Genomic DNA, 26134 nt, shown 5'->3' on the forward strand with positions numbered 1-26134 from the left:
GTTTGTACTGGGTCATGTTTACATTGTTCTATTATGGAAACAGTTATTCTACTGGTTTTGCTTTATTTTTGTTACCTTTATATTCATTCCTTGTAACGCTGATGATTCACTTTGAAAGGAAAGATTCTCATATGTTATACAGGATAACTATAATATCTTCATTTATGAGAACATTTCCTCATTAAGAAAGTCATAATTACAAGTTGAGCCATTAAACACCATCAGATTGTGATTTTGGGCTAAGTCAATTTTAGGTAATATTTTATTTACCTAACTAGGCATTACACTATTATACATATACGTGTGTGTGTGTGAGTGTGTGTGAGTGTGTGTGTGTGTGTGTGTGTGTGTGTATGTACTAATTATCATTTTAATGTACTTACCTATATTTTTGGTCATTTATTCACAAAGTATTTATTGCATAACTGTTTGCTGTATGCCATATAGTCAAAGTCCTAGGAATACAATGATGAAGACAAGATCTCCACTTTTAAATACTTACAGTCTAGTAGATGAACCATGTCATTGTTTAAACTAACATATAATAATAATAGAATTGTGTGCAGTTGTTTGAATATTTGGTTTAAATAACTGTCATAGTTGAAAAACATACCTCATAAAGATATATAAATCCAAATGAGAGACCAGAAACAAGATGGTGGAGTAGAAGGATGTGCTCTCACTCCCTCTTGTGAGAACACCAGAATCACAACTAGCTGCTGGACAGTCATTGACAGGAAGACACTGGCACTCACCAAAAAGATACCCCACATGCAAACACAAAGGAGAAGCCACAATGAGACGGTAGGAGGGGCACAATCACAGTAAAATCAAATCCCATAACTGGTGGGTGGGTGACTCACAGACTGGAGAACACTTATGCCACAGAAGTCCACCCACTGGAGTGAAGGTTCTGAACCCCACGTCAGGCTTCCCAACCAGGGGTTCCAGCAATGGGAGGAGGAATTCCTAGAGAATCAGACTTTGAAGCCTAGTGGGATTTGATTGCAGGACTTCAACAGGACTGGGGGAAACAGAGACCCCACACTTGGAGGGCACACAAAAAGTAGTGTGCGCATCGGGACCCAGAGGAAGGAGCAGTGACCCCAGGGGAGACTGAACCAGACCTACCTGCTAGTGTTGAAGGGTCTCCTGCAGAGGTGGGGGGTGGCTGTGGCTCACCGTGGGGACAAGGACACTGGCAGCAGAAGATCTGGGAAGTACTCCTTGGCGTGAGCCCTCCCAGAGTCTGCCATTACCCCACCAAAGAGCCCAGGTAGACTCCAGAGCTGGGTTGCCTCAGGCCAAACAACCAACAGGGAGGAAACCCAGCCCCACCCATCAGCACTCAAGTGGATTGAAGTTTTACTGAGCTCTGCCCACCAGAGCAACAGTCGGCTCTACCCACCACCAGACCCTCCCATCAGGAAACCTACACAAGCCTCTTAGATAGCCTCATCCACCAGAGGGCAGACAGCAGAAGCAAGAAGAACTACAATCCTGCAGCCTGTGGATCAAAAACCATATTCACAGAAAGATAGACAAGATGAAAAGGCAGAGGGCTATGTACTAGATGAAGGAACAAGATAAAACCCCAGAAAAACAACTAAATGAAGTGGAGATAAACAACCTTCCAGAAAAAGAATTCAGAATAATGATAGTGAAGTTGATACAGGACCTTGGAAAACCAATGGAGGCAAAGATCGAGAAGATACAAGAAATGTTTAGCAAAAACCTAGAAGAATTAAAGAACAAACAAACAGAGATGAACAATACAATAACTGAAATGAAAACTATGCTAGAAGGAATCAGTAGCAGAATAACTGAGGCAGAAGAACGGATAAGTGACCTAGAAGACAGAATGGTGGAATTCACTGCTGTGGAACAGAATAAAGAAAAAAGAATTAAAAGAAATGAAGACAGCCTAAGAGACCTCTGGGACAACATTAAATGCAACAACATTCACATTACAGGGGTCCCAGAAGGAGAAGAGAGAGAGGAAGGACCCAAGAAAATATTTGAAGAGATTATAGTCGAAAAATTCCCTAACATGGGAAAGGAAATACCCACCCAAGTTTAGGAAGCGCAGCGAGTCCCATACAGGATAAACCCAAGGAGAAACACGCAGAGACACATAGTAATCAAATTGGCAAAAATTAAAGACAAAGAAAAATTATTGAAAGCAGCAAGGGAAAAACAACAAATACCATACAAGGGAACTCCCATAAAGTTAACAGCTGATTTCTCAGCAGAAACTTTACAAGACAGTAGGGAGTTGCGTGATATACTTAAGGTGATGAAAGGGAAGAAGCTACAACCAAGATTACTCTACCCGGCAAGGATCTCATTCAGATTTGATGGAGAAATCAAAAGCTTTACAGACAAGCAAAAGCTAAGAGAATTCAGCACCACCAAACCACCAAACCCGTTCTACAACGAATGCTAAAGGAACTTCTCTAAGTGCAACACACAAGATAAGAAAAGGACCTACAAAAACAAACCCAAAACATTAAGAAAATGGTCATAGGAACATACATATAATTACCTTAAACGTGAATGGGTTAAATGCTCCAACCAAAAGACACAGGCTTGCTGAATGAATACAAAAACAAGACCCATATACATGCTGTCTACAGGATATCCACTTCAGACCTGCAGACACATACAGGCTGAAAGTGAGGGGATGGAAAAAGTTATTCCATGCAAGTGGAAATCAAAAGAAACCTGGAGTAGCAATACTCATATCTGATAAAATAGACTTTAAAATTAAGAATGTTACAAGAGACAAGGAAGGACACTACATAATGATGAAGGGATCAATCCAAGAAGACGATATAACAATTATAAATATATATGCACCCAACATAGAAGCACCTTGATAAATAAGGCAACTAGTAACAGCTCTAAAAGAGGAAATCGAAGGTAACACAGTAATAGTGGGGGACTTTTAACACCTCACTTACACCAATGGACACATCATCCAAAATGAAAATATATAAGGAAACAGAAGCTTTAAATGACACAATAGACCAGATAGATTTAGTTGATATTTATAGGATATTCCATCCAAAAACAGCAGGATTACACTTTCTTCTCAAGTGCGCACGGAACATTCTCCACGATAGATCACATCTTGGGTCACAAATCAAGCCTCAGTAAATTTAAGAAAATTAGAATCATATCAAGTATCTTTTCTGACCAAAATGCTATGAGATTAGAAATCAGTAACAGGGGGAAAAACGTAAAAAACACAAACACATGGAGGCTAAACAATACGTTACTAAATAACCAAAAGATCACTGAAGAAATCAAATAGGAAATCAAAAAATACCTAGAGACAAATGACAATGAAAACACGATGATCCAAAACCTATGGGATGCAGCAAAAGCAGTTCTAAGAGGGAAGTTTGTAGCTATACAAGCCTACCTCAAGAAACGAGAAAAATCTCAAATAAACAATCTAACCTTACACCTAAAGGAACTAGAGAAAGAAGAACAAACAAAACCCAAAGTTAGCAGAAGGAAAGAAATCGCAAAGATCAGAGCAGAAATAAATGAAATAGAAACAAAGACAACAATAGCAAAGATCAAAAAACTAAAAGCTGGTTCTTTGAGAAGATAAAGAAAATTGATAAACCATTAGCCAGACTCATCAAGAAAAAGAGGGAGAGGACTCAAATCAATAAAATTAGAAATGAAAAAGGAGAAGTTACAACGGGCACCTCAGAAATACAAAGCATCGTAAGAGACTACTACAAGCAACTCTATGCCAATAAAATGGACAACCTGGAAGAAATGGACAAATTCTTAGAAAGGTATAACCTTCCCATACTGAATCAGGAAGAATTAGAAAATATGAACAGACCAATCACAAGTAATGAAATTGAAACTGTGATTAAAAATCTTCCAACAAACAAAAGTCCAGGACCAGATGGCTTCATAGGTGAATTCTATCAAACATTTAGAGAAGAGCTAACACCCATCCTTCTCAAACTCTTCCAAAAAATTGTAGAGGAAGGAAAATTCCCAAACTCATTCTATGAGGCCACCATCACCCTGATACCAAAACCAGACAAAGATACAACAAAGAAAGAAAATTACAGACCAACATCACTGATGAACATAGATGCAAAAATCCTCAACAAAATACTAGCAAACAGAATCCAACAACACATTGAAAGGATCATACACCATGTTCAAGTGGGTTTTATCCCAGGGATGCAAGGATTCTTCAATATACCCAAATCAATCAATGTGATACATCATATTAACAAATTGAAGAATAAAAAGCATATGATCATCTCAATAGATGCAGGAAAACTTTTGACAAAATTCAACACCCATTTATGATCAAAACTCTCTAGAAAGTGGGCATAGAAGGTACCTACCTCGACATAATAAAGGCCATATATGACAAACCCACAGCAAACATCATTCTCAATGGTGAAAAATTAAAAGCATTTCCTCTAAGATCAGGAACAAACAAGAATGTCCACTCTCACCACTATTATTCAGCATAGTTTTGGAAGTCCTAGCCATGGCAATCAGAGAAGAAAAAGAAAAATAAGGAATCCAATTTGGAAAAGAAGAAGTAAAACTGTCACTGTTTGCAGATGACATGATACTGTACATAGAGAATCCTAAAAATGCCACCAGAAAACTACTAGAGCTAATCAGTGAATTTGGTAAAGTTGCAGTGTACAAAATTAATGCACAGAAATCTCTTGCATTCCTTTACACTAATGAAGAAAAATCTTAAAGGTAAATTAAGGAAACACTCCCATTTTCTACTGCAACAAAAAGAATAAAATACCTAGGAATAAACCTACCTAGGGAGACAAAAGACCTGTATGCAGAAAAGTATAAGACACTGATGAAAGAAATTAAAGATGATACCAACAGATGAAGAGATATACCATGTTCTTGGATTGGAAGAATCAATATTGTGAAAATGACTCTACTACCCAAAGCAATCTACAGATTCAATGCAATCCCTATCAAATTACCAATGACATTTTTTACGGAACTAGAACAAAAACTCTTAAAATTTGTATGGAGACACAAAAGACCCCGAATAGTCAAAGCAATCTTGAGGGAAAAATATGGAGCTGGAGGAATCAGACTCCCTGACTTCAGACTATACTACAAAGCTACAGTAATCAAGACAGTATGGTACTGGCACAAAAACAGAAACACAGATCAATGGAACAAGATAGAAGCCCAGAATAAACCCATGCACCTATGGTCAACTAATCTATGACAAAGGAGGCAAGGATATATAATGGGGAAAAGACAGTCTCTTCAATAAGTGGTGCTGGGAAAACTGGACAGCTACATGTAAAAGAATGAAATTGGAACTCTCCCCTAACACCATACACAAAAATAAACTCAAAATGGATTCGAGACCTAAATGTAAGACCAAACACTATACAACTCTTAGACGAAAACATAGGAAGAACACTCTTTGACATAAATCACAGCAAGATCTTCTTTGATCCACCTCCTAGAGTAATGGAAATTTAAAAAATAAGCAAATGGGATCTAATGAAACTCTAAAGCTTTTGCACAGGAAAGGAAACCATAAACAAGACAGAAAGAGAACCCTCAGAATGGCAGAAAATATTTGCAAACGAATCAACGGACAAAGGATTAATTTCCAAAATATATAAACAGCTCATGCAGCTCAATATTAAAGAGACAAGCAACCCAATCCAAAAATGGGCAGAAGACCTAAATAGACATTTTTCCAAAGAAGACATACAGATGGACAAGAAGTCCATGAAAAGCTGCTCAACATCACTAATTATTAGAGCAATGCAAATCAAAACTTCAATGAGGTATCACCTCACACCAGTTAGAATGGGCATCATAAGAAAATCTATAAACAACAAATGCTGGAGAGGGTGTGGAGAAAAGGGAACCATCTTGCACTGTTGGTAGGAATGTAAATTGATACAGCCACTATGGAGAACAGTATGGATGTTCCTTAAAAAACCAAAAATAGAATTACCATATGATCCAGCAATCCCACTACTGGGCATATTCCCAGAGAAAACTATAATTCAAAAAGACACATGCACCCCAGTGTTCATTGCAGCACTATTTGCAATAGCCAGGTCATGGAAGCAACCTAAATGCCCATCAGACGAATGGATAAAGACAGACACATGGCTAAAGAAGAAGTGTTAGATATATACAATGGAATATTACTCAGCCTTAAAAAGGAACGAAATTGGGTCATTTGTTGAGACGTGGATGGATCTAGAGACTGTTATACAGAGTGAAGTAAGTCAGAAAGAGAGAAACAAATATCGTATCTTAACACATGTATGTGGAACCTAGAGAAATGGTACAGATGAACTGGTTTTCAGGGCAGAAGTTGAGACACAGATGTAGAGAACAAATGTATGGACACCAAGGGGGTAAAGCCGTGGGAGGGTGGGGTTGGTGGTGTGATGAATTGGGCGATTGGAATTGACATGTATATACTGATGTGTATAAAATTGATGACTAATAAGAAACTATCAAAAAAAATTAAATTAAATTAAAAAAATAATTCCAAATGAAAGAAATGTACCATTGGCTGTATTTACTAAATCATGATACTTTTTCAGTCCTATCTACTAATAATCAAAGGTTCTTGTTGAAATCAGCTAGTAACTGCCATCTTTCCTGATGTTAAGTAGTCGTTCGTACAAACTAATTTGGAAGTTTATAACAGTTTTGAAACCTACTAAAATTCTTTGATAGATTTAAGAGCAGATAAAAATTCATCCTCCAGTTTTTTGAAGTGTGCTGACATATGTGTTTTAATTAATTTTGATCATTTCACTAATGTATTTATTTTTGACAACAGTCAAGATTTTTTCCAAATCCTTTATACATAACATGGATTTTTTTCAAAAAGCACTTATTTTCACATTTGCTATCAAAATATAATATTTCCCTTGAAGGAAAGATTGTATTTATTTTCTAACATTTGCTAGAAAATGTAATACAGCTACCTTTCATCAACTCGGAGGGGTGAGAAAATGTAGAATGTTAGAGTTTTTTAAATGTATAATTGATCTTTAAGTTTAATAAGTCTTGGTACCAGATAATAAGCAAACTGTTATGTGTAACAAAAGATTTGGGGGATATTCCAGGTCTCATTAAAATTTTTGTAAAAAATTCCATTTATGATAATATATACCATAATATACAAATATATTTAACCAGGAACCTAGAAACTGTAATATATTACAGATAAGAGAGTAATAACACTGAAGGAAAAGTAGAAAATTTTGAAGATATGTGGTTGTTGTGTCCGATGTCAAAGAGAGGTACTAAAATATATCTCTTGGTTTTGTCAATTATAAATTGAGACCTTAGCAAGAATGTGTAGTTGCATGACAGAGAGATGAGAGTGGGTTAAGGGAATGGGAGATGAAATAGAGAGGAGTCAAGATTATATTTTTAAGGCTGCTCACTGTAAAGGCTGTAATAAAATGTATGTACAACGTCAAGGAAGGTGTTTTTTGTTTTTAAGATGGAAGAAATGTAAGCATCTTTATTAAAATAAAGAGAAGGGAAAAAGCTAGAGATGGGAAATATAGAGATACATACCACAAAATTATGGTGGGACCTTATGACAGGAGAAATCTACTTGTTCCTTGAAAGTGGAGTGAAAGAGATTAAAATGGATGTAGATGCAGTTGTTTATAAAGTGACTATAGCTAAATTAAAAGTAGGAAAGGGGGCTGAAGGAGTTTGGTAAAGGTTTGGATAGACATTGACAAGTAAAACACAGCCCTTTCCCTGTGTTTTCCTCTATTCCCTTCCTTATTCAGTAGCAGAGAAGCCTGCCCCTGAAGAAGAATGGTACGTGATTTCTAAGGGGTTTTTTTTTGTTTTTGTTTTTTAGTATCTTAACTATATTGTGAAAAGTACATGATATTTGTAAAACTATTAAAGTATTATTTAATTGAATTTTTAATAAAATAAATGCATAGTAGTGAAATTCTATAAATTTAACAGATTATTCTACATTACTCATATTTAAGAATGTTACCATAGATTTTGAAAATTAATAGGATATATAATTTCACATTATAGTAATATATGAAAAAGTTTTGATTTAGGGATATCTGTATTGAAGCAGTGTGGAATTTATTTATTTATGAACCTTTTGACTCTGGGAGTAAAATGGCAAATGAGGCCTAGTTTTATTTCTTGTATCTTTCTGTTTTTTCCAATATTATTGTTATTTTTTTTCTTTACATATAGTTTTATATGACCGAAACATCTTTCAAACTTAAAGCTTTTCAGGAGTAAGGGCTTAGTCTAATTAATGTTATTCAAGCTTGATACTTAACCACAAAGCACTTTCTGAAGATATCCTATTAAGCATATAAATAGTATTCATTGTATGTATTTAAGTAAATGTGAAGGTAAGAAAATTCATCATTTGAGAATTTTTAAAATTCAGGTAAAATGTACATACCATAAAATTTACCATTTTAACCATTTTTGAGTTTAGTGGCATTGAGTAATTCACATTTTTGTCAGTAGTTGCCATCCTCCATCTCCAGAACTTTTTTCATCTTTCTGAATTGAAACTTTATATCCATTACATAATAACTCCACATTCTTCCTTCTTCCCTGTTCTTAGCAACCACCATTCTACTTTATATCTCTATGAATTCGACTACTCTAGGTACCTCATATAAGTGAAATCATACAGTATTTATCCTTTTGTGACTGCCTTATTTCACTTAACATAAAGTTGTCAAGGTTCATCCATATTGTAGCTTGTATCAACATTCCCTTTTTACAGGAATAAAATTCTGTTTTATGTATAGACCTTTTTTTCTTAACTTTAAATCAGTTTATTGACACAGTAACACAACACACTTGCCTCCCTGACCCCCCCATCCCCCTCACCCAATCTAGATCTCTCCCACTTCCTTCTCCCTTAGAACAAGCTGTTCAGTGAAAACAGAAAAGGGCAGACCACTTCTGCATCCCCAGTCCCATGCCTAAGCCCTGTGGAGCAGGTCTCAGGCACTACTCAGAACCTGTTAGGGAGGGAGGGGGAAAGTTAGCACTAGACTCAGCTAGGCAGAGGCATCCAATCCCCAAGAACAGATTCCCCCACAGCACCCAGGCCCTGAGTTGCTATTTTATTGGGACCAATTTTGTTTATCCATTGATCCTTGTATGAACATTTGGGTTGCTTCCTCCACCTTTTGGCTAGTGTGAATAATGCTTCTATGAACATGGGTATACAAATATTTGTTTGAGTTCCAGCTTTTTATTTTTTGGATATGTACCCAGAAGGGGAATTGGGGAATTGAATAAGAGTTTTTGTAATTGTTTACTTAGAAAATGAGAAATTATTGAATGTCGTTAATGATGTTTCTAAGCCAAAATCTTAAAAAAAGCAAGAACCCAGAAAAGTAAACAAAGCACAGCAACCTACTTTGCCTGAGGCCCAATTCCGTCAAAATTAAGTTGAGGTTTTGATAGCTTTCTGGGGAAAGAGAAAAATCAAAGCCAAATCCAGGAAAACCAAGTGAAGTTTTAATAGCTTATGGGGTTAGAAGATGATAAATCAAAGCCCATGGCTTTGCCTATAGTAGAGCGATAAAATGAAATCCTGCCTATATTTAGCTGAGATCACCTTCCTCCAGGAGCTACACCTTCACAGTAGATGTAAATAAGAAAGAAAACTGATTCCCTTTCCTGAACCCTCCTACACTGTTGGTGGGAATATAAATTGGTGCAGCCACTATGGGAAACAGTATGGAGTTTCCTTAAAAAACTAAAAATAGAGTTGCCATATAATCCAGCAATCCCACTCCTGGGCATATATCCAGAGAAAAACTCTAATCTGAAAAGATTCATGCAGCCCAGCGTTCATAGCAGCACTATTTACAATACATGTAATACAAATACAAGCCAAAACATGGAAGCAACTTAAATGCCCATCGGTAGATGAATGCATATATTTACAATAACCAGGACATGGAAGCAACCTAAGTGTCCACCAACAGATGAATGGATAAAGAAGTTGTGGCATGTGTGTACAATGGAATATTACTCAGCCATAAAAAGAAATGGAATTGAGTTATTTGTGGTGAGGTGGATGGACCTAGAGTCTGTCATACAGAGTGAAGAGTGTCAGAAAGAGAAAAACAAATACCATATGCTAACACATATATATGGAATCTAAAAAAAAAAAAAAAGGTCATGAAGAACCTAGGGGCAAGATGGGAATAAAGACACAGACCTACTAGAGAATGGACTTGAGGATATGGGGAGGGGGAAGGGTAAGCTGGGACAAAGTGAGAGAGTGGCATGGGCATATATACACTAGCAAATGAAAATAGATAACTAGTGGGAAGCAGCCACATAGCACAGGGAGATCAGCTCGGTGCTTTGTGACTACCTAGAGGGGTGGGATAGGGAGGGTGGGAGGGAGGGAAACACAAAAGGGAAGAGATATGGGGACATATGTATATGTATAACTGATTCACTTTGTTATAAAGCAGAAGCTAACACACCATTGTAAAGCAATTGTACTCCAATAGAGATGTTAAAAAAAAATAGACGAATGGATAAAGAGGATGTTGTATGTGTGTGTGTGTGTGTGTGTGTATATATATATATATATATGTATATATATATATATACATGTACATACAGTGGAATGCTACTCAGCCATTAAAGAATGAAATAATGCTATTTATGGCAACATGGATGGACCTAGAGATTATTATACTAAATGAAGTAAGTCAGACAGAAAGACAAATACCATATGTCATCACTTTTATGTGGGATCTAAAATATGATACAAATGAACTTATTTACAAAACAGAAGCAGACTCACAAACACAGAAAACAAACTTATGGTTACCAAAGGGGAAAGGGGTGGGAAAGAGCTAAATTAGGAATTTGGGATTAGTATATACAAACTACTATATATAAAATAGATAAACAACAAGATCCTACTGTATAGCCCAGGGAACTATATTCAATATCCTATAATAAACGATAATAGAAAAGAATATGGAAAAGAATATATATTCATATTCTTTTTCATATCCTTTGCTGTACACCAGAAACTGACACAACCTTGTAAATCAACTATACTTCAATTAAAAAAAAAACTGTTTCCCTTTTCCCATTCCTGGGGCACCATGGGGAGAGTTGCCTTGGTGCTGAGCACAACAGAAGATAAAATTAAAAAAGCAAACCTACTTTGAGATAGTGTGACCATGATGGGGACTTTGACATGGATTTTCAGTCCAAATTTGTATCAATGAGTCATCCAAGGAATGCCTAGTTTAAAATGGTTCTAGAATGGATGACACTACAGTGGTTCTAGAATGGATGATGGCAGAGGCAAATGCAGATTCTCTCTAGAGGAAAGCACCTTCTTTCTTAGGCCCAGGAAATCCTCATGAATAATTTTTCAAGAGCAGTGATCAGCACACAGTCAAATATAATCAAACATGAGGACACAGGGCAAAGACAGTAAGAATAAGGAGAAAATAACAGCAAAAGCAGATCATAAATTTTTCAGATATTCGAATTACCAAATGCTGATTATTTAAAAAACAGTGCTTATTCTGATTTTAGAAATAAAAGAGGCTTAAAAATACCTGCAGGGAAGAATCTATAAAAGTGACTAGCACATTTGAAAAAGGTCCAAAACTTCTGAAAAATGCTGAAATTAAAAACCAAGTGAGTTTGGCAGCACTGTGGACACAATTGGAGACAGAGTTCATAATGTAAAAGATAGATTAGAAGAAAAGTTCCAGAATGTAGGAAAAGAGACAAAACAATGGAAAATACAAGAGTCATTTAAAAATGTGGAGAACATGGACTTCCCTCGTGGTCCCGTGGTTAAGGCTCCATGCTTCCACTGCAGGGGGCATGGGTTCAATTCCTGGTTGGGGAACTAAAATCCCACATGCCACCAGGTGCAGCCAATAAAAACAAAATATGGAGACTATATTGAGCAGGTCTAATATGAGACTTAATTAGCGGCCTGGAAGATGAGATAGAGACTGGAGCAGAAGCAATAGTTGAGGAGGTATTGGATGAAAAGTTACCTGATCTGATGAAAGACATCACATTCAGGAAGTCAAACAGAGATTCCTGAGCAGGACAAATAAAAAGAAGTATACCCCTAGAAATAGAGAGGAAATGTGGGGGAAAAAAGCAAAAACAGAAACAAATGGAATATCTAAAAGCAACAGTCGGGGCAGGAAAGGAGGAAGACATTACCTTAATTGAAGCCAGAGTTCAGCTGACAGCTGACTTCTCAAGAGTAATAATAGGAGCCAGAGTACAGTGAAATGATATCTTCATCGTGTTGAAAGAAAATAACTGTCTATCTAGAAATTCTATACTCAGAGAAAACATCTTTCAAATCTGGCCTTGAAACACAATTGTTTTCAGACAAAGCAAAACTGAGAGTGTGTCACCAGTAGACTCTAATTAATGATAACCATAAAGGGAGTGTTTCAGGCAGTGGAAAGTGATGATCCTTTTGAGAGATGCAAGAAGGGATGAAGAACAAATAATATGGTAATAACTATATGGTTATATGTGAACAAACAGTAGAAAATATGTCTAGTAGGGTTAAAAAAATTCCATGGCAACAACAGCATATAGGCCAGGAGGAAGGTAAATGGATTTAAATTATTCTCAGGAGGCTGGTAAAAGTACAGAAGTTCCTTGACTTACAATGGTCAGACTTACAGTTTTTCAACTTTATGATGGTGCGAAAGTGATATGTATTCAGTAGAAACTGTATGTCACATTTTGAATTTGGATCTTTTCCTGGTCTAGTGATATGTGGCATGATAATCTCTTGTGATGCTGGGCAGTGGCAACAAGCTGCAGCTCCCAGACAGCCACAAATCATGAGGGTAAACAGCCAATATACTTACTTTCTGCACCCATGCAACTATTCCATTTTTCACTTTCAGTATAGTATTCAATAAGTTACATGAGGTGTTCAACATTTTATTATAAAATAGGCTTTGTGTTAGGTGATTTTACCTCACTGTAGGCTAATATCAGTATTCTGAGCATGTTTAAGGTAGTCTAGGCTAAGCTATGATGTTTGGGATTATATGCCTTTTTGACTTAAAATATTTTCAATTTACAATGGGTTTATCAGGATGTAACCCCATCATAATTTGAGAAAGATCTGTACTGATTTAACTTTTGATGTTTCTACATTAAGTATGATGGAGAGGTCCACATGTGGCAGGGGTTTCTTAGGTGCTGATAATGTTCCTTTTCTTGACCTGAGTGGTAATTATGGGACAGTGGAGGAGTAGGTGAGGTATTGCTTCATATATACAAGTTACACATACCTTCTCAAAAGATAAATGTTTTATGTACTTAACTATAGGTATCTTATATTTTACAATAAAAAAGTTAAAATAAGGTAAAAATTGTACACTTCAAAAAGGATAAATAGAAAATACAATTTTTAGTACTACGTTGTTAAAATTATAACCATAAAATACCAAAATTTTAAGGTAGAAGTAGGAATGTGATATTTAATTTGTTGAAAGTGAAACAAAGAGAATTAAATCTCACTTCAATGTTACCTTAAAAGTTACTGGTAGAGACTGATCCAGTTATTGGTTTCATTATGGTATCTAAATATTGATATTCTCTTCTAAAAATTTTGTAAAGTCTTAACCAACATTTGACAGTCATTAAGTCTACACTGTAACCCAGCTTCTACAGTTCTATCATCTTAAATGGCACATGTTTTATCTACTAAAATGTAGTATATCACTCATCAGGTCATCAACTAAGAGTTTTAAGTATGTCTTGCAGTAAACATACCAGCTACTGGGAGACAGTATATAATATATATTAAAATTGTGGATATATTTCTTTCAGATCCTTAGCAGGGTACTGGTCATTGATTTACAACTATTCTTACTCTTTTAAAGAAGTACTTCAAAGTGGCCAGAGTTACGATAAGTATTTGAGGGCATATGTAGAGCCTTACAGGCCAGCTATTACTGAAGACACCTGTCACATAGGTACTAGGAGTCACTGAGGTACCACCTATTTTTCCTTCATATCTCTTGGGAAGATAAAAAGTTGCTGACTTGTTTTTGGTCTACCTAATTTGTTTGGGACTCTGTAAACCCAGGTAAACACACTGTTGGATTTTATTCTCATTACACTAAACATACCTTCTCAAAAGACCATCTTGGGCATTTAATCTCCTTCTTCCCCCCTAGAAGGTTTTAACTTTTGTTAATTCTTAATTATAGTCGGTTTTAATTTAGTGGTTTTTGGGTTACTTGAGATTTTGGAAGTATACCCTTTTTACATATACTTTTTGTTTTGACATTTTGTGACCTTGAGCAAGTCAGTTAATCTCTTTACATCTCACTTTTTTTTTATCCTAAATTTACTGGAATACAAATATTTTGTAAAGTAGTTTCTAATGCTAATATTCTTCAATTAAATGCTTATTTGTAAGGAATTCCATTTTTTCAAACAAATTAAAAATAAAAACAAAAAGGTCTCAATACAGCCTAAAATGTATATCTTTTTGTAACATCACTATTGTGCTTTGCTTTTGATGTTTTATGTTAGCTTAAATCTAGAGATTTAGTGAATAAAGCAAAATTACTATACTCAACATATCTTAGTAACTTTAAAGGATAATCTAGAAGTTATTATGGAAAGAAGTACCCAAGACAGTAGGAGAAATGATAATTCTATTCAAATGTTAAAAACTTTCATATAAGCCATTGGGAAAAATTGTTTAAGTAAAATTTATTACACATTGCCTTTCTTGGATGATACTGAACTTAGTTCAGTTTTTCTTTGATAACTCAAGCTCATCACTATGACCACATCCTCAGAGGCTATTGAGATTAATAATTGTTTATCTATAAAAGAATTCACTTAATAGTCAACAAATACCTACTGAGTGATGGCGGTGTGCCAGGCTTTGGATTGGATTGGGATATGATGTTGAACAAAACCAGGTGTGATCTCTGACCTTATGGTGTAGAGTCTAATTGGGTAAAAATGACATCAACCGAATAATCACACAAATAAATGTGAAATTTAAAATCCTGATCAAATGCTATGAAGAAAACTCACTGCATTGTTAAAATCGTTTTGGAATCAGATGGGTCTGAGATCAGTCCTAACTCTGCAACTTGGTAGCATTGTGATTTTAGGCAACTTTCTAAATCACAGTCGAAATGAGAATAGTTTGCTTCCTGGGTTGTTGTGAGGATCAAATGAGATGACAAGTGTGATACAATTTTGTTATTATTTTTTACTTGTTTATTATCTGTGTCTTCCTGGATGAGAATGTAAGCTCCATGAGAGTAGGAATTTTTTTGGTCTGCCTTATTAACTGCTATATTCCTAGCATCTAGATCAACGAGTCATAACATGGACACGAATAAATATTTTTTGAATGAATAGAATGACTTTTAAGATTTCTTTCAGGTAATCAGCATTCAAAACAAAAATATTTTGTATTTATTTGCTTTTTCTCTCCCATAGTCAGATTGGTATTTCAGTTGTTGGTCTCATGGCTGTCTCCTGAAATTCTGCTTCCTCTCATCAAATTTAACTCTGGACTAGAAAATCAGATAACCAAAGTTAGAGTGGTAGAAGTACCTGTACTATAATAAGAGACATTCTGTAGTAAGAGAGAAGGCCTCGCTCTTAACAGTAACAGGAGTGAGCTTTCATACATGGACTTGCTAAGATCTTTTTTGGTTATTTAAAAGGGTTTTGCAATTTCAGCTGTATTCTGTATATTTGGACTTAGCAGCTAAGTAAACTCATAAGTGCTTCTAATAAAGCATTCTCATTCTAGCTTTATATCACATTATATCATAAGTTTGGTATATAGTTAGGTTGGAAGAAATTTAAATTTTGAATTTTTAAAGTTTGGTTACCTATTCTATGTATTAATTTTTAGTGGACCATGTAGAACTTAATGCTTGATATAATTTTTAAAAAATATTTAAGGTAATTTTTATAATATCCTAATGATCTTTTTCTTTCAATGTCTAAAGTAAATTCACTTGGTTAATTATTTTTCAGGGCAGCTGTTTTTTCCACTTTTTATTTATTGATTCCCAACTCCCATCTCTTATTTAATGGAAGTATCTCCCAGAACTCAGAATTGTTTTCTTAGCTTTATTAATCTTGGCAGCAGGGTTTAAGATGAGTCACCAGGAACTGAGCAGCTGAAAAGATTGAGTCTTCAAACAAATGAAGCATTACATTTTACCATCATAGAGACAGTTATTGGTTTTTAGATCTCATACTCTAAAATGAAGATAAAATGTTGTAAATGCATCCTTATTTACCCCATGGGGTATTATCTCTGGGAAAGTGAATTTCTACTTGAAATAATGGCTAGATTTTTGTTGTTGTTGTTTTTACTTTAATGAGTCCCAGAATATGATATGAAATTAAATTCCAATTAATCATTGTCATGCTACTTAATTCCACTAATGATAATTATCTCACGAAATGCAACTATTCTTTCTAATTGGGCATCACAATTGAAAAACTGCCGCTAAGCTGGTAAACTAATAACATATAAAGTAATTCTTTTACCCTCATAATATTTTCAATAGTCACTTCTCATGAGAAGTGAGAAAACATTTTTAGCAGCAAATTCCAGGCTGAAGTTTTCAAAATAATTTTGGGTTTCTATGAGTGTCATTAACTATTGTATTAGCTAGATGTACAACATCAATAAGGAACTAAAACTTCTCCTGCTGTGTTTTTAAAATAATACCAGTAGGAATTATTTTCTTTTGTAAAAACTTTACTTTTCCCTTTTAACCTCTATTAATATAAGTCTGAAACTTAATATAGGAAATGTTTAAATAAATTGTGATGCAACCACTGGAAGGCATATCATATAACTATTAAAAAATTATGTATAGGGCTTCCCTGGTGGCGCAGTGGTTGAGAGTCCACCTGCCGATGCAGGGGACACGGGTTCGTGCCCAGGTCCGGGAAGATCTCACATGCCACGGAGCGGCTAGGCCCGTGAGCCATGGCCGCCGAGCCTGCATGTCCAGAGCCTGTGCTCCGCAACAGGAGAGGCCACAACAGTGAGAGGCCCGCGTACCACAAAAAAAATATTATGTGTATAGAAGGGATGTAGTCATATAGGAACATACTTCCTTTGGAATGTTAGGTGGAAAAATCAGGATGCCAAAATCATTGTACAGTATGATTTCATAGAAAAAAAAAGATTTGAAGGATAAAATTTAAAGTTTTTATTAAAGCTATATTTGTGTTTAGATGATGAGATTTTGAAAAATATTTTAGCTTTTATTTTTTTCAACTTTTTTCTATTTGCAAATTTTCCTTTAAAATGAAAAATAATAATTAGTAAAATAGAAAGTCTCAATTTCAAACTGTATCTTATATGTCAGAAAAACAGCTCACAGATTATATTGAAGAATCTGAACTGTACTCCCAAACTATAGATTAGCTAGAAATGTTTGGCAAATTTTATGTCACAGTACTCAGAACAATATAGCTATCATATTGGCTTCCTAGTCCCTTTGCCTTTATACTTTGTAATTTCAAGTCCCACTTGAAATTAAGAGCCAGAGATAAGAATAGCAAATAACACTGCAATAGTCGGTCTCTTTTTCTCTCAACCTTTATTATGAAAAGCTTTAACATATAGAAAGCATAGCAAAGTGAATCAACTTATTCCCAGCTTTAACAGTTGTCAAGATTTTGCTACTCATTTCAGCTATTTCCCTTCCTGACACATTTTTTTCCTATGCTTTTAAAAAATAAATTCTATTGGTTGTTATTTTAACTGTAAATACTTCTGTATATTTCTCTGATAAGCTTTTTTTCAACATACCCACCATGTTGTTATCATCTGCTTTTTTTTATTATTCTTATATTAGTCATAATTTATCACTATCATGAAATTCTCTATATTCATATTTTCCCAGTTGTCTCATAAAAATCATCTTTTTATGATTTTGTTAGAATAATTTGTTATTCTAACAAATTTGTTTGTTAGGATAATTTGTTAGAATCAGGACCCAAACAAAATCCATATTACATTTGGTTGTTATGTTACATTTTAAAATGTAAATATTAGAAATTCCTAATGCCAAAAAAAAAAGACTGCAATTTTGGATGACATTTTAGTTTTCTTCTTATAAAATTATATAAGTTAATTGTATGAAAAGTTAAAAATTCATAAAATACTAAGAAGAAAGTGGAAATCACTTACATTGCTCAGAATATATTTCCTTCCTATCATTTTTTACATTATTTTCATAGTTGAGATCTATTGGAAGCCGTTTTATATCTTATTTCAAAGTATATCTGAAGCTTTCTATACTTAAAATTTTTTTTTCCATTTTAATGGCTGCATGAAGATGTACCTTAATTTTTTAGAACAGGTAAGTACCTTAATTTTTTTTAGGGGCCATATCTAATTTAGAATGCCATTTTACAGTGTACTCCAACACATTTTCTTGTTGCTATGGTTGAAGAGACTCGTATTTTTGAGTAAGGGGTCTAATTTTCCTAATTAATTCCTAGAGTAGGTGAAATGGGCTGGTCGATGCACTGTTTTCTCTATATGTAGCAGATAATTCCTGGATCTTGGTCCATTGGCCGTTTGAGAGAGATGTTTGTTTTGCCATGTGGAGGACAAGTAATGCCCCTAGTGGGCCATTTTAGTAAGCTTATATAAAGTCCAATTTTATATAATTTCTTTAAAATATCATTGAATATATCTGAGTATATGATGCATTAATTTCTCCAAACATTATCAAGGGAAAGAAAGGTATTAAATTCAACTATTGGCAGGACTTTGGGCATCAGGGAAAGTTTGGAAAAGGTTGCACCTACCTTAGCTGCTATAGGTTGAAGTCATCAAAGAACTCCAAAAGATCAAAGTAGACTTGAAATAGACATAAGTTATGCAAAAATAGTGATTCTTAGGTGTGTACTTTTATGAATATATCCATTTCGTAGGGGTGTTATAACAAATCACCACTAAGTGTGTGGCTTGGTATAACAGATATTTATTCTTTCACAATTCTGGAGGCTAGATGTTTTTAAAATCAAGGTGTCAGGCAGGGCCATGCTCTCTCTGAAGGTTTCTGGGAAGAATCCATCCTTGCCTTTTCCTGGCTTCTGGCAGTTCCTGGCAGTCCTTGGCATTTTTGGCTTCTCTCCTCTGTCTTCACATGGCATTATTCCCTGGGTGGATCTCCTCCTTAATTCTGTGTCTCTTCTTATAAGGACATCAGTGATTGGATATAGGACCTACCCTAATCCAGTATGACCTCATTTTACCTAATTACATCTGCAAAGACTGTATTTCCAAGTAAGGTCACAATCTGAGGTTCCTGGTGGATGTAAATATTGTGAGGACACTGTTCAGCCCAGTATAGCAGGTGTGGGTATTTGTGTATATGAGTAGATTGGGAACTGGGGGGCTATCGTAAGTTCTTAGATAATACACATTATAATTCTCTCCTCCATTGTTGATTTCTGCTTTTTCTTAAGTGTATTTAGTATAAGAATACATGAATGTGGGGGAAATGTTGAAAACAGTACTAAAACAGTAATTTAAAATTCTGTGTTGAATAATTGCTGCTGTTCCTTGAGATTAAAAGATAAAAACAATTTCATGAAGTCTTGTCTATTTATGGTTTTAGAATCCTAAATTTATAACCAGGACCCAAAGTTTCTTATTTACTAAAAGCATTTGAGCAGAGCGTTATAATGATTATTTCAGTCCTTCTAAGAAAATAATTTGGCTTAGGCCAAAGGTTATGAAATACTTGAATAATTTACTAAAAATTCTAGACTATCTTTCACTGAGTTTATTAAAAAATAGGTTGAAATTAGACTGTTCTTCCATATCCATCCACCATTATCACCACCCCCAAGATGACACCAAGAAGTTAGCTAATATATGTCCCCATAAACCCATATCTTTAGATTGTTTTATTAATTTTGATGCAAGTACATAATGTTTGCAGGAATTGATTTTTGTAGGGATTTATAATAAAATATCAGTTAAAAGATTAATTGCCTCACTTCTGGGCCTTTGGTTTCTGTAGTAATCAGTATAGTAAAATTTTTATTTAAAAAATTCACTTGAAGTTTTCCATTTATACTCTGTAAAAGCAAATTGAATGCCTATTGTTATCCATAAATATCTTAACTGCTAAGATTTTCTAAGATTGTAATAGAAAACCAATTATATCAGAAAGTCATTAAGTAACTTAGAGAAATTTAACAATGTTAATAAAACATGAATTTATGACTTTTGGCTTATTTTCTTAGATAAAGCACTCGGTCATTTTGCACTTTTTAAATTAGAAGAAAAATTTTAAACTTTATCCATGCCTTCTCTTTTACAAATCAAAACATCTTATAGCTCTCATCTGCTTATTATTCTTATAAATTTATAATGGGCATATATGACTATGAGATAAAATAAGGTACATCATATCTTACTATCAGAAACTAACTTTTTAAACCAAAGTTAGAGATTTAGAATGGAACTCAAGGCAGTGTAACTATGTAACTTATTTTTCTAAAAGGACTCTTGTAGCCTTCTGTTTAGAGCTTCTTTTGGGTCTTAAACTAGAATGTTCCATGTTTACTCATTCACTAAACTAATTATTTAGGTGTAGTATGTGGTGTTATACATGCACTGTGCAAAGCAGTGAGCTGGAGTGGGTAAATCTGCAAATATATATGTTTATATTTCTCCGTTCATTCAATAAATATTGAGTATTTGCTGTATGCAAGGTACAATATCAGGAACTTCTTGATATAAAGTTAAACAAAACAGACAGTCTTTGTAATACTTACAGTTTTAGATAAGGAGAAAGACATTAATCAGATAATAATACAAATAAATGTAAACTTATCGCCATGAAAAATACTATGAAGAAAAGGTGAATGGTACTATCAGAGCTCATAAGGGAATTTGACTTAGTCTTTGGAGGGGCTATGCAAGGGCTCAAAGACACCTGAGGAAATGACTTCTGAACTGAGAGCCAGATGATTATTGGAAATTATGTAAGTGAAGGAGGATGTGAGAAAATTCCAGGAAGCAGAAATTATATATAATAGTGAGTAGTGAGTGCGAGTTATTTGAAATGAAAGGAGGCAGTGCAGCTGGAACACAGGGAACCAGACGGAGTGTGATGCAAGATGCAGCAGGAGAGCCAGCGGCAGGGGCCAGACCAATTTACCTATACTGGTCTGGCCAGTAGTACATACTCAATTTTATTTATATGTAGTCACCAAATTCTATATTTTATTTTGGTTTCACCAACATAAGCCATTCAGGTACCTTTATTTCTTGTTTCTTATTACTATGTAAAGTTCTTGAATTACTTGCTTTATCTACAAGATAATAGAATATCTTATAGCAGCTGTAAATATTCAAAACCAATGATACTGCTATAGAAAAACCATATCTTATGTTTACCATTAAACACTGATTCTACCTGAACAAAATAGCACATTTAGAATTCATATGTTGATTAGCAATAACATGTACAGCAGTTTCACTTGTTGATCTTAGAATGCTAAGTTGACTAGCTTTCGTCTTATATAAATAAGGTTGAAACTGGTATATTATAGTGCCCAAAAAGCCGAATATTTTATATATAATATACTGGTATAAATGAATTTAAATTTATGTGGTGACAGGCATTAACTTCCTCCTGATGTTTTGATGTTTTAAAATATTTAAATAAATGTTTAAAAATTAATATGAAGAATGATTATAAAATTATGCTTATTTCATGTGTAGTTTGTGTGATCTGTTTTAATATTTTATAGTTTGTGGCTTCTGTGTCATCAGAAGTTTGAAAAGATTCTTAAAATGTAGTCGGATTGCATCTTTGTTTCAAAATTCACTGAAACGATATGTAATGCTTATGTAAGAGCAGCTAATGATGTAGTGATGAGATTTTAGCCTTTTAAAAACCTGTAATCCTGTATAATTTCACCCTTATTCAAAAAGAATTTGATGTAAGTAGTTTCAACACTGTAATATTCATGAATTATTGATTTACAGTGAACGTTTACATTGTACTAGTGAACTCATGTAAGCATTTCTAACCTGTGGGATATTTGTTTTGCAGGAGAAAATAGAAATTCTGTATTCACAACTTGAAATGCAATTTCCCATTAATATTAATTCTTTCATCGATTGTTACCACAAAATTGGCTAAAATTAATACTCTTCTGTCATAATAGATCAAGGTGATTTACATTTAGTTTTCTTTGTCTTTTTTGTTTGTTTTGTTTTATTCCCTCCACTCCCATTTATTTCATGGCATATCAGTGCTTCAGAGAATTTAGATGAGCTCTCTTCCTCCAGTAGCTGGTTACTTAACCAGAAGCACAGTAAGAAAAGGAGAAAAGACAGGACAAGATTGAAATCTCCATCCTTGACTATCATGAGTACAGCAGCTCGAACAAGGCCACTTCAGAGTTTCCACAAACGAAAACTCTACAGATTGAGCCCTACTTTTTATTGGACTCCGCAGGTAAGGTCGCCTTTGGCAAAACATGAACAAAGATTTTATTGTCAATATATTTCACAAGTTAGAGGATATGAACTGTACACAGTTGTTTAGAATAAGTGGGATTTAATAATTTTTAAACATAGCAGTGTATTCTGAAACTTCTCACATTTCCATTTTTTAAATCACTATTATGCTTAAACGAGTTTGAAAGAAATGTACATATCAAGTTGATTTTAAAATTTTACTAGTAAGGGTAACAAGGAAAACACAAGTGTATTATATATTCGCCTTTTGCTTAGTGAAGAAAAAAGTAACAATCTGCAGGGTTTTCAGTTATTTTGGAGGAAATGACATTGCTCTCCCTTTTATGTTTGGTATTTGTTAAACCTGGTGAGCACTCCTTTTTCATATAAGCAATGAAGTTTTAGATGACCATGCTTACCCTTTTTGCAAATAAAATATGCTTCATTAAAAGCGTCCATTTTGAAAAGCATATTTTTCATTTGTTAGCAACATGTTAGATATGCATCTTTCAGTGCATATCTAAATAAGCTGTGATGGAGAGCAAAATTATCTCTAGTTCTCATGGTATAATGTGCTTTTTTTCTCTTATATTTTTTATATGCCAGTATGAAATATTTATTGTGGGAATGAATAATAATGGTGATGATTTGGGAAAATCTGGGAAATGTTTGATCAAGTTTATTTATGCCTTATTTTACTATATATATATATATATTAGCATCTTTATTGGAGTATAATTGCTTTACAATGTTGTGTTAGTATCTGCTTTATAACAAAGTGAATCAGTTATACATATACATATGTTCCCATATCTCTTCCCTCTTGCATCTCCCTCCCTCCCACCCTCCCTATCCCACCCCTCTAGGTGGTCACAAACCACCTAGCTGATCTCCCTGTGCTATGCAGCTACTTCCCACTAGCTATTTTAAATAATATGTCAAAGGAAAGAAATTATCCTTGATTTAATATTGTTTTTGATTATTACTACATTAACTATTTTTAAATATATTTCTATAAAAAATCAAGATGCTTTGTTTCATTAGGAACCAATTTCAAATTTGGTTTTATAGGATCCTTTTATAAATAGGAACATGAATTCTGACAAATTAATTTTTATTAATAGATTGATTTTTGCCATTTAGTAGTTCAGGTATTAGTAGTATGCTTTCCCAACTTGAAATTTTTAAGAAAGTTTTATTTCAGAATTTAAAGAAATTTTACATATTTAATAAACCTAATAGGAAAATATTTTATTTAAAGTTTTTATATATGAAATTATATTTTATTTAATAATTTTTATTTAAAGTTACTACAAGCAATAGAGAAATAATATATTTGAAAATGATTTCATAATTTCATAGTTATAAATAGAATTGTCTATCAAAAATATCTCACATTTGAATATGCCTTAATATTCTGACTGGAAGGAATCTATCTGAATAATTTAGGGGATTTGCTCAATATTACTAAAGTACTGCATATGCCTTGATAATATAAAGATTGGCCTGGAAAAGTGTGAACAAATTTAAAACTTCCAGCAAACAAAGGAAGAAACACGTCTAACATTGTTACTAGTAGACCATATAATTTACCATATTCCAGTCATAATGCTAAGCATTTTCAGTACATTATTTTATTTAGTCCTCAAACATAAAGCTATGAGGCATTATCAATCCCACCTTTAGATGCAGAAATTGAAGTTTAGGGAGATTAAGTAACTTTCCCGAGGTCATACAGCTAGTAAACAATAAGTCTGATTCCGAAGCCATGTTCTTATCCATTAGTACATTGATAACAACAAAAATAAACCAAATCTTTTTTTAATCAATATTTTCTATTGAAGTTGATCTACAGTATTGTGTTAGTTTCTGCTGTACAGTGAAGTTATTCAGATATATATATATATACACATTCTTTTTTAAATATTCTTTTCCATTATGGTTGTCATAGGATATTAAATATAGTTCTCTGTGCTATATACTAGGACCTTGTTGTTTATCCGTTCTCTGTATAAAAGCTTACATCTGCTAACCCCAACCTCCCACTCCATCCCTGCCCCAACCCCCTCCCCCTTGGCAACCACCAGTCTGTTCTCTATGTCCATGATTCCATTTCTGTTTTCATGGATAGGTTCATCTGTGTCATATTTTAGATTCCACATATAAGTGATATCATATGGTATTTGTCTTTCTCTTTCTGACTTACTTCACTTAGTATGATTATCTCTAGTTGCATCCATGTTGCTGCAAATGGCATTATTTCATTCTTTTTTATGTATGAGTAGTATTCCATTGTATATATGTACCACATCTTCTTTATCCATTCATCTGTTGACAGATATTTAGGCTGTTTCCGTGTCTTGGCTATTGTGAATAGCGCTGCTGTGAACACAAGGGTGCATGTATCTTTTTGAATTATAGTTTTGTCTGGATATATGCCCATGAGTGGGATTGCTGGATCATATGGTAATTCTATTTTTAGTTTTCTGAGGAATCTCCATACTGTTTTCCACAGTGGCTAAACCAAATCTTTTATGTGCTTGAAATCAGTAAAGACTGTATATTTGGGAATTGGGGAAGGAGCTTTATCTGGTTAGAGGCATTTAGAAATGCACCATAAAAGATGGGTTTGGAAAGATAAACAGAATATTGAAAGGGTTTAGGGGAGATTAAGAAAAGCACTTTAGTAATTGTAACAGAGGTGGGAAAAAATGATGGAGAACAGCAAATGACCCCACCCCCAACTTAACCCCCAAATTTCCAGGGTAATAGTTATTTACCTTTCTAAATTTAATAAATGTCATTTCTCTCAGGAAGCCTTCCTTGATATTCCCACTATGGGGTATATAATGATGTAGCACCCTGTGTTATAATAATAATCCATTATTTTATAATAATGTTCCATTTATTTTTCTGTCTTCTCATTACATTGTAAGTTTTTTGAGAACAGGAACTGTGTATTTCTGAACCTACAGGGTCTTGAACAGTAACTGTCCAATAGTATATGCTCAATAAATAATTAATATGTGAAAGAATTATTGTAGTAAGATATTTAAAAGGCAATGGAGAGTGAGAATTGTGTGTGTGTGTGTGTGTGTGTGTGTGTGTGTTTCCTTGATTTGCTTTGTGAAAGGGTCTAGAACAGTAATGTCTAATAGAACTTTCTGTAATGACGAAAATGCTCTATAAATATCTGTGCTGTCCAATATGGTAGCTACTAAATACATGTAACTATTGACCACGTGAAATGTGACTAGTGCAGCTGAGGAACTAAATTTTTATTTTTATTAATTTTGATTTAAATGGCCACATTTGGATAATGGCTACCAAATTGGATATGACAAGACTAGACTCAAACTTACCATGATAGCAGTGAGAACATGTGGCACTCATTCTGTTTTCTAATACTATTCCTTACTGTAAGGAAATATAGATCTTTGGAGAAGTGTCTGATCTCCAGGGTTGGGGAAGAGGGGCTATAAAATGGGCCTGGGACATCTTATTGTTACCAGAAGGCAAGGAAGTGTTTAAAAAAAATGATGG

General features: G+C 34.2%; 1 protein-coding gene across 4 annotated transcripts in view; it reads left to right on the forward strand.

Moving 5' to 3' along the window:
• The window catches only part of KANSL1L (KAT8 regulatory NSL complex subunit 1 like), a 139207-nt gene that overhangs the window by 69075 nt on the left and 43998 nt on the right, over positions 1-26134 (forward strand). For 3 of the 4 annotated variants that reach the window (XM_060152184.1, XM_060152187.1, XM_060152186.1), the window contains exon 6: positions 22385-22589. In XM_060152184.1, the coding sequence (XP_060008167.1) occupies positions 22385-22589 (205 nt within the window). The remainder of the gene's footprint in view (positions 1-22384; positions 22590-26134) is intronic. The other variant, XM_060152188.1, reaches the window with a different exon arrangement.

The sequence above is a fragment of the Lagenorhynchus albirostris genome, chromosome 6 (genome assembly GCF_949774975.1).
Source record: "Lagenorhynchus albirostris chromosome 6, mLagAlb1.1, whole genome shotgun sequence".
In the NCBI taxonomy this organism is placed as follows: domain Eukaryota; kingdom Metazoa; phylum Chordata; class Mammalia; order Artiodactyla; family Delphinidae; genus Lagenorhynchus; species Lagenorhynchus albirostris.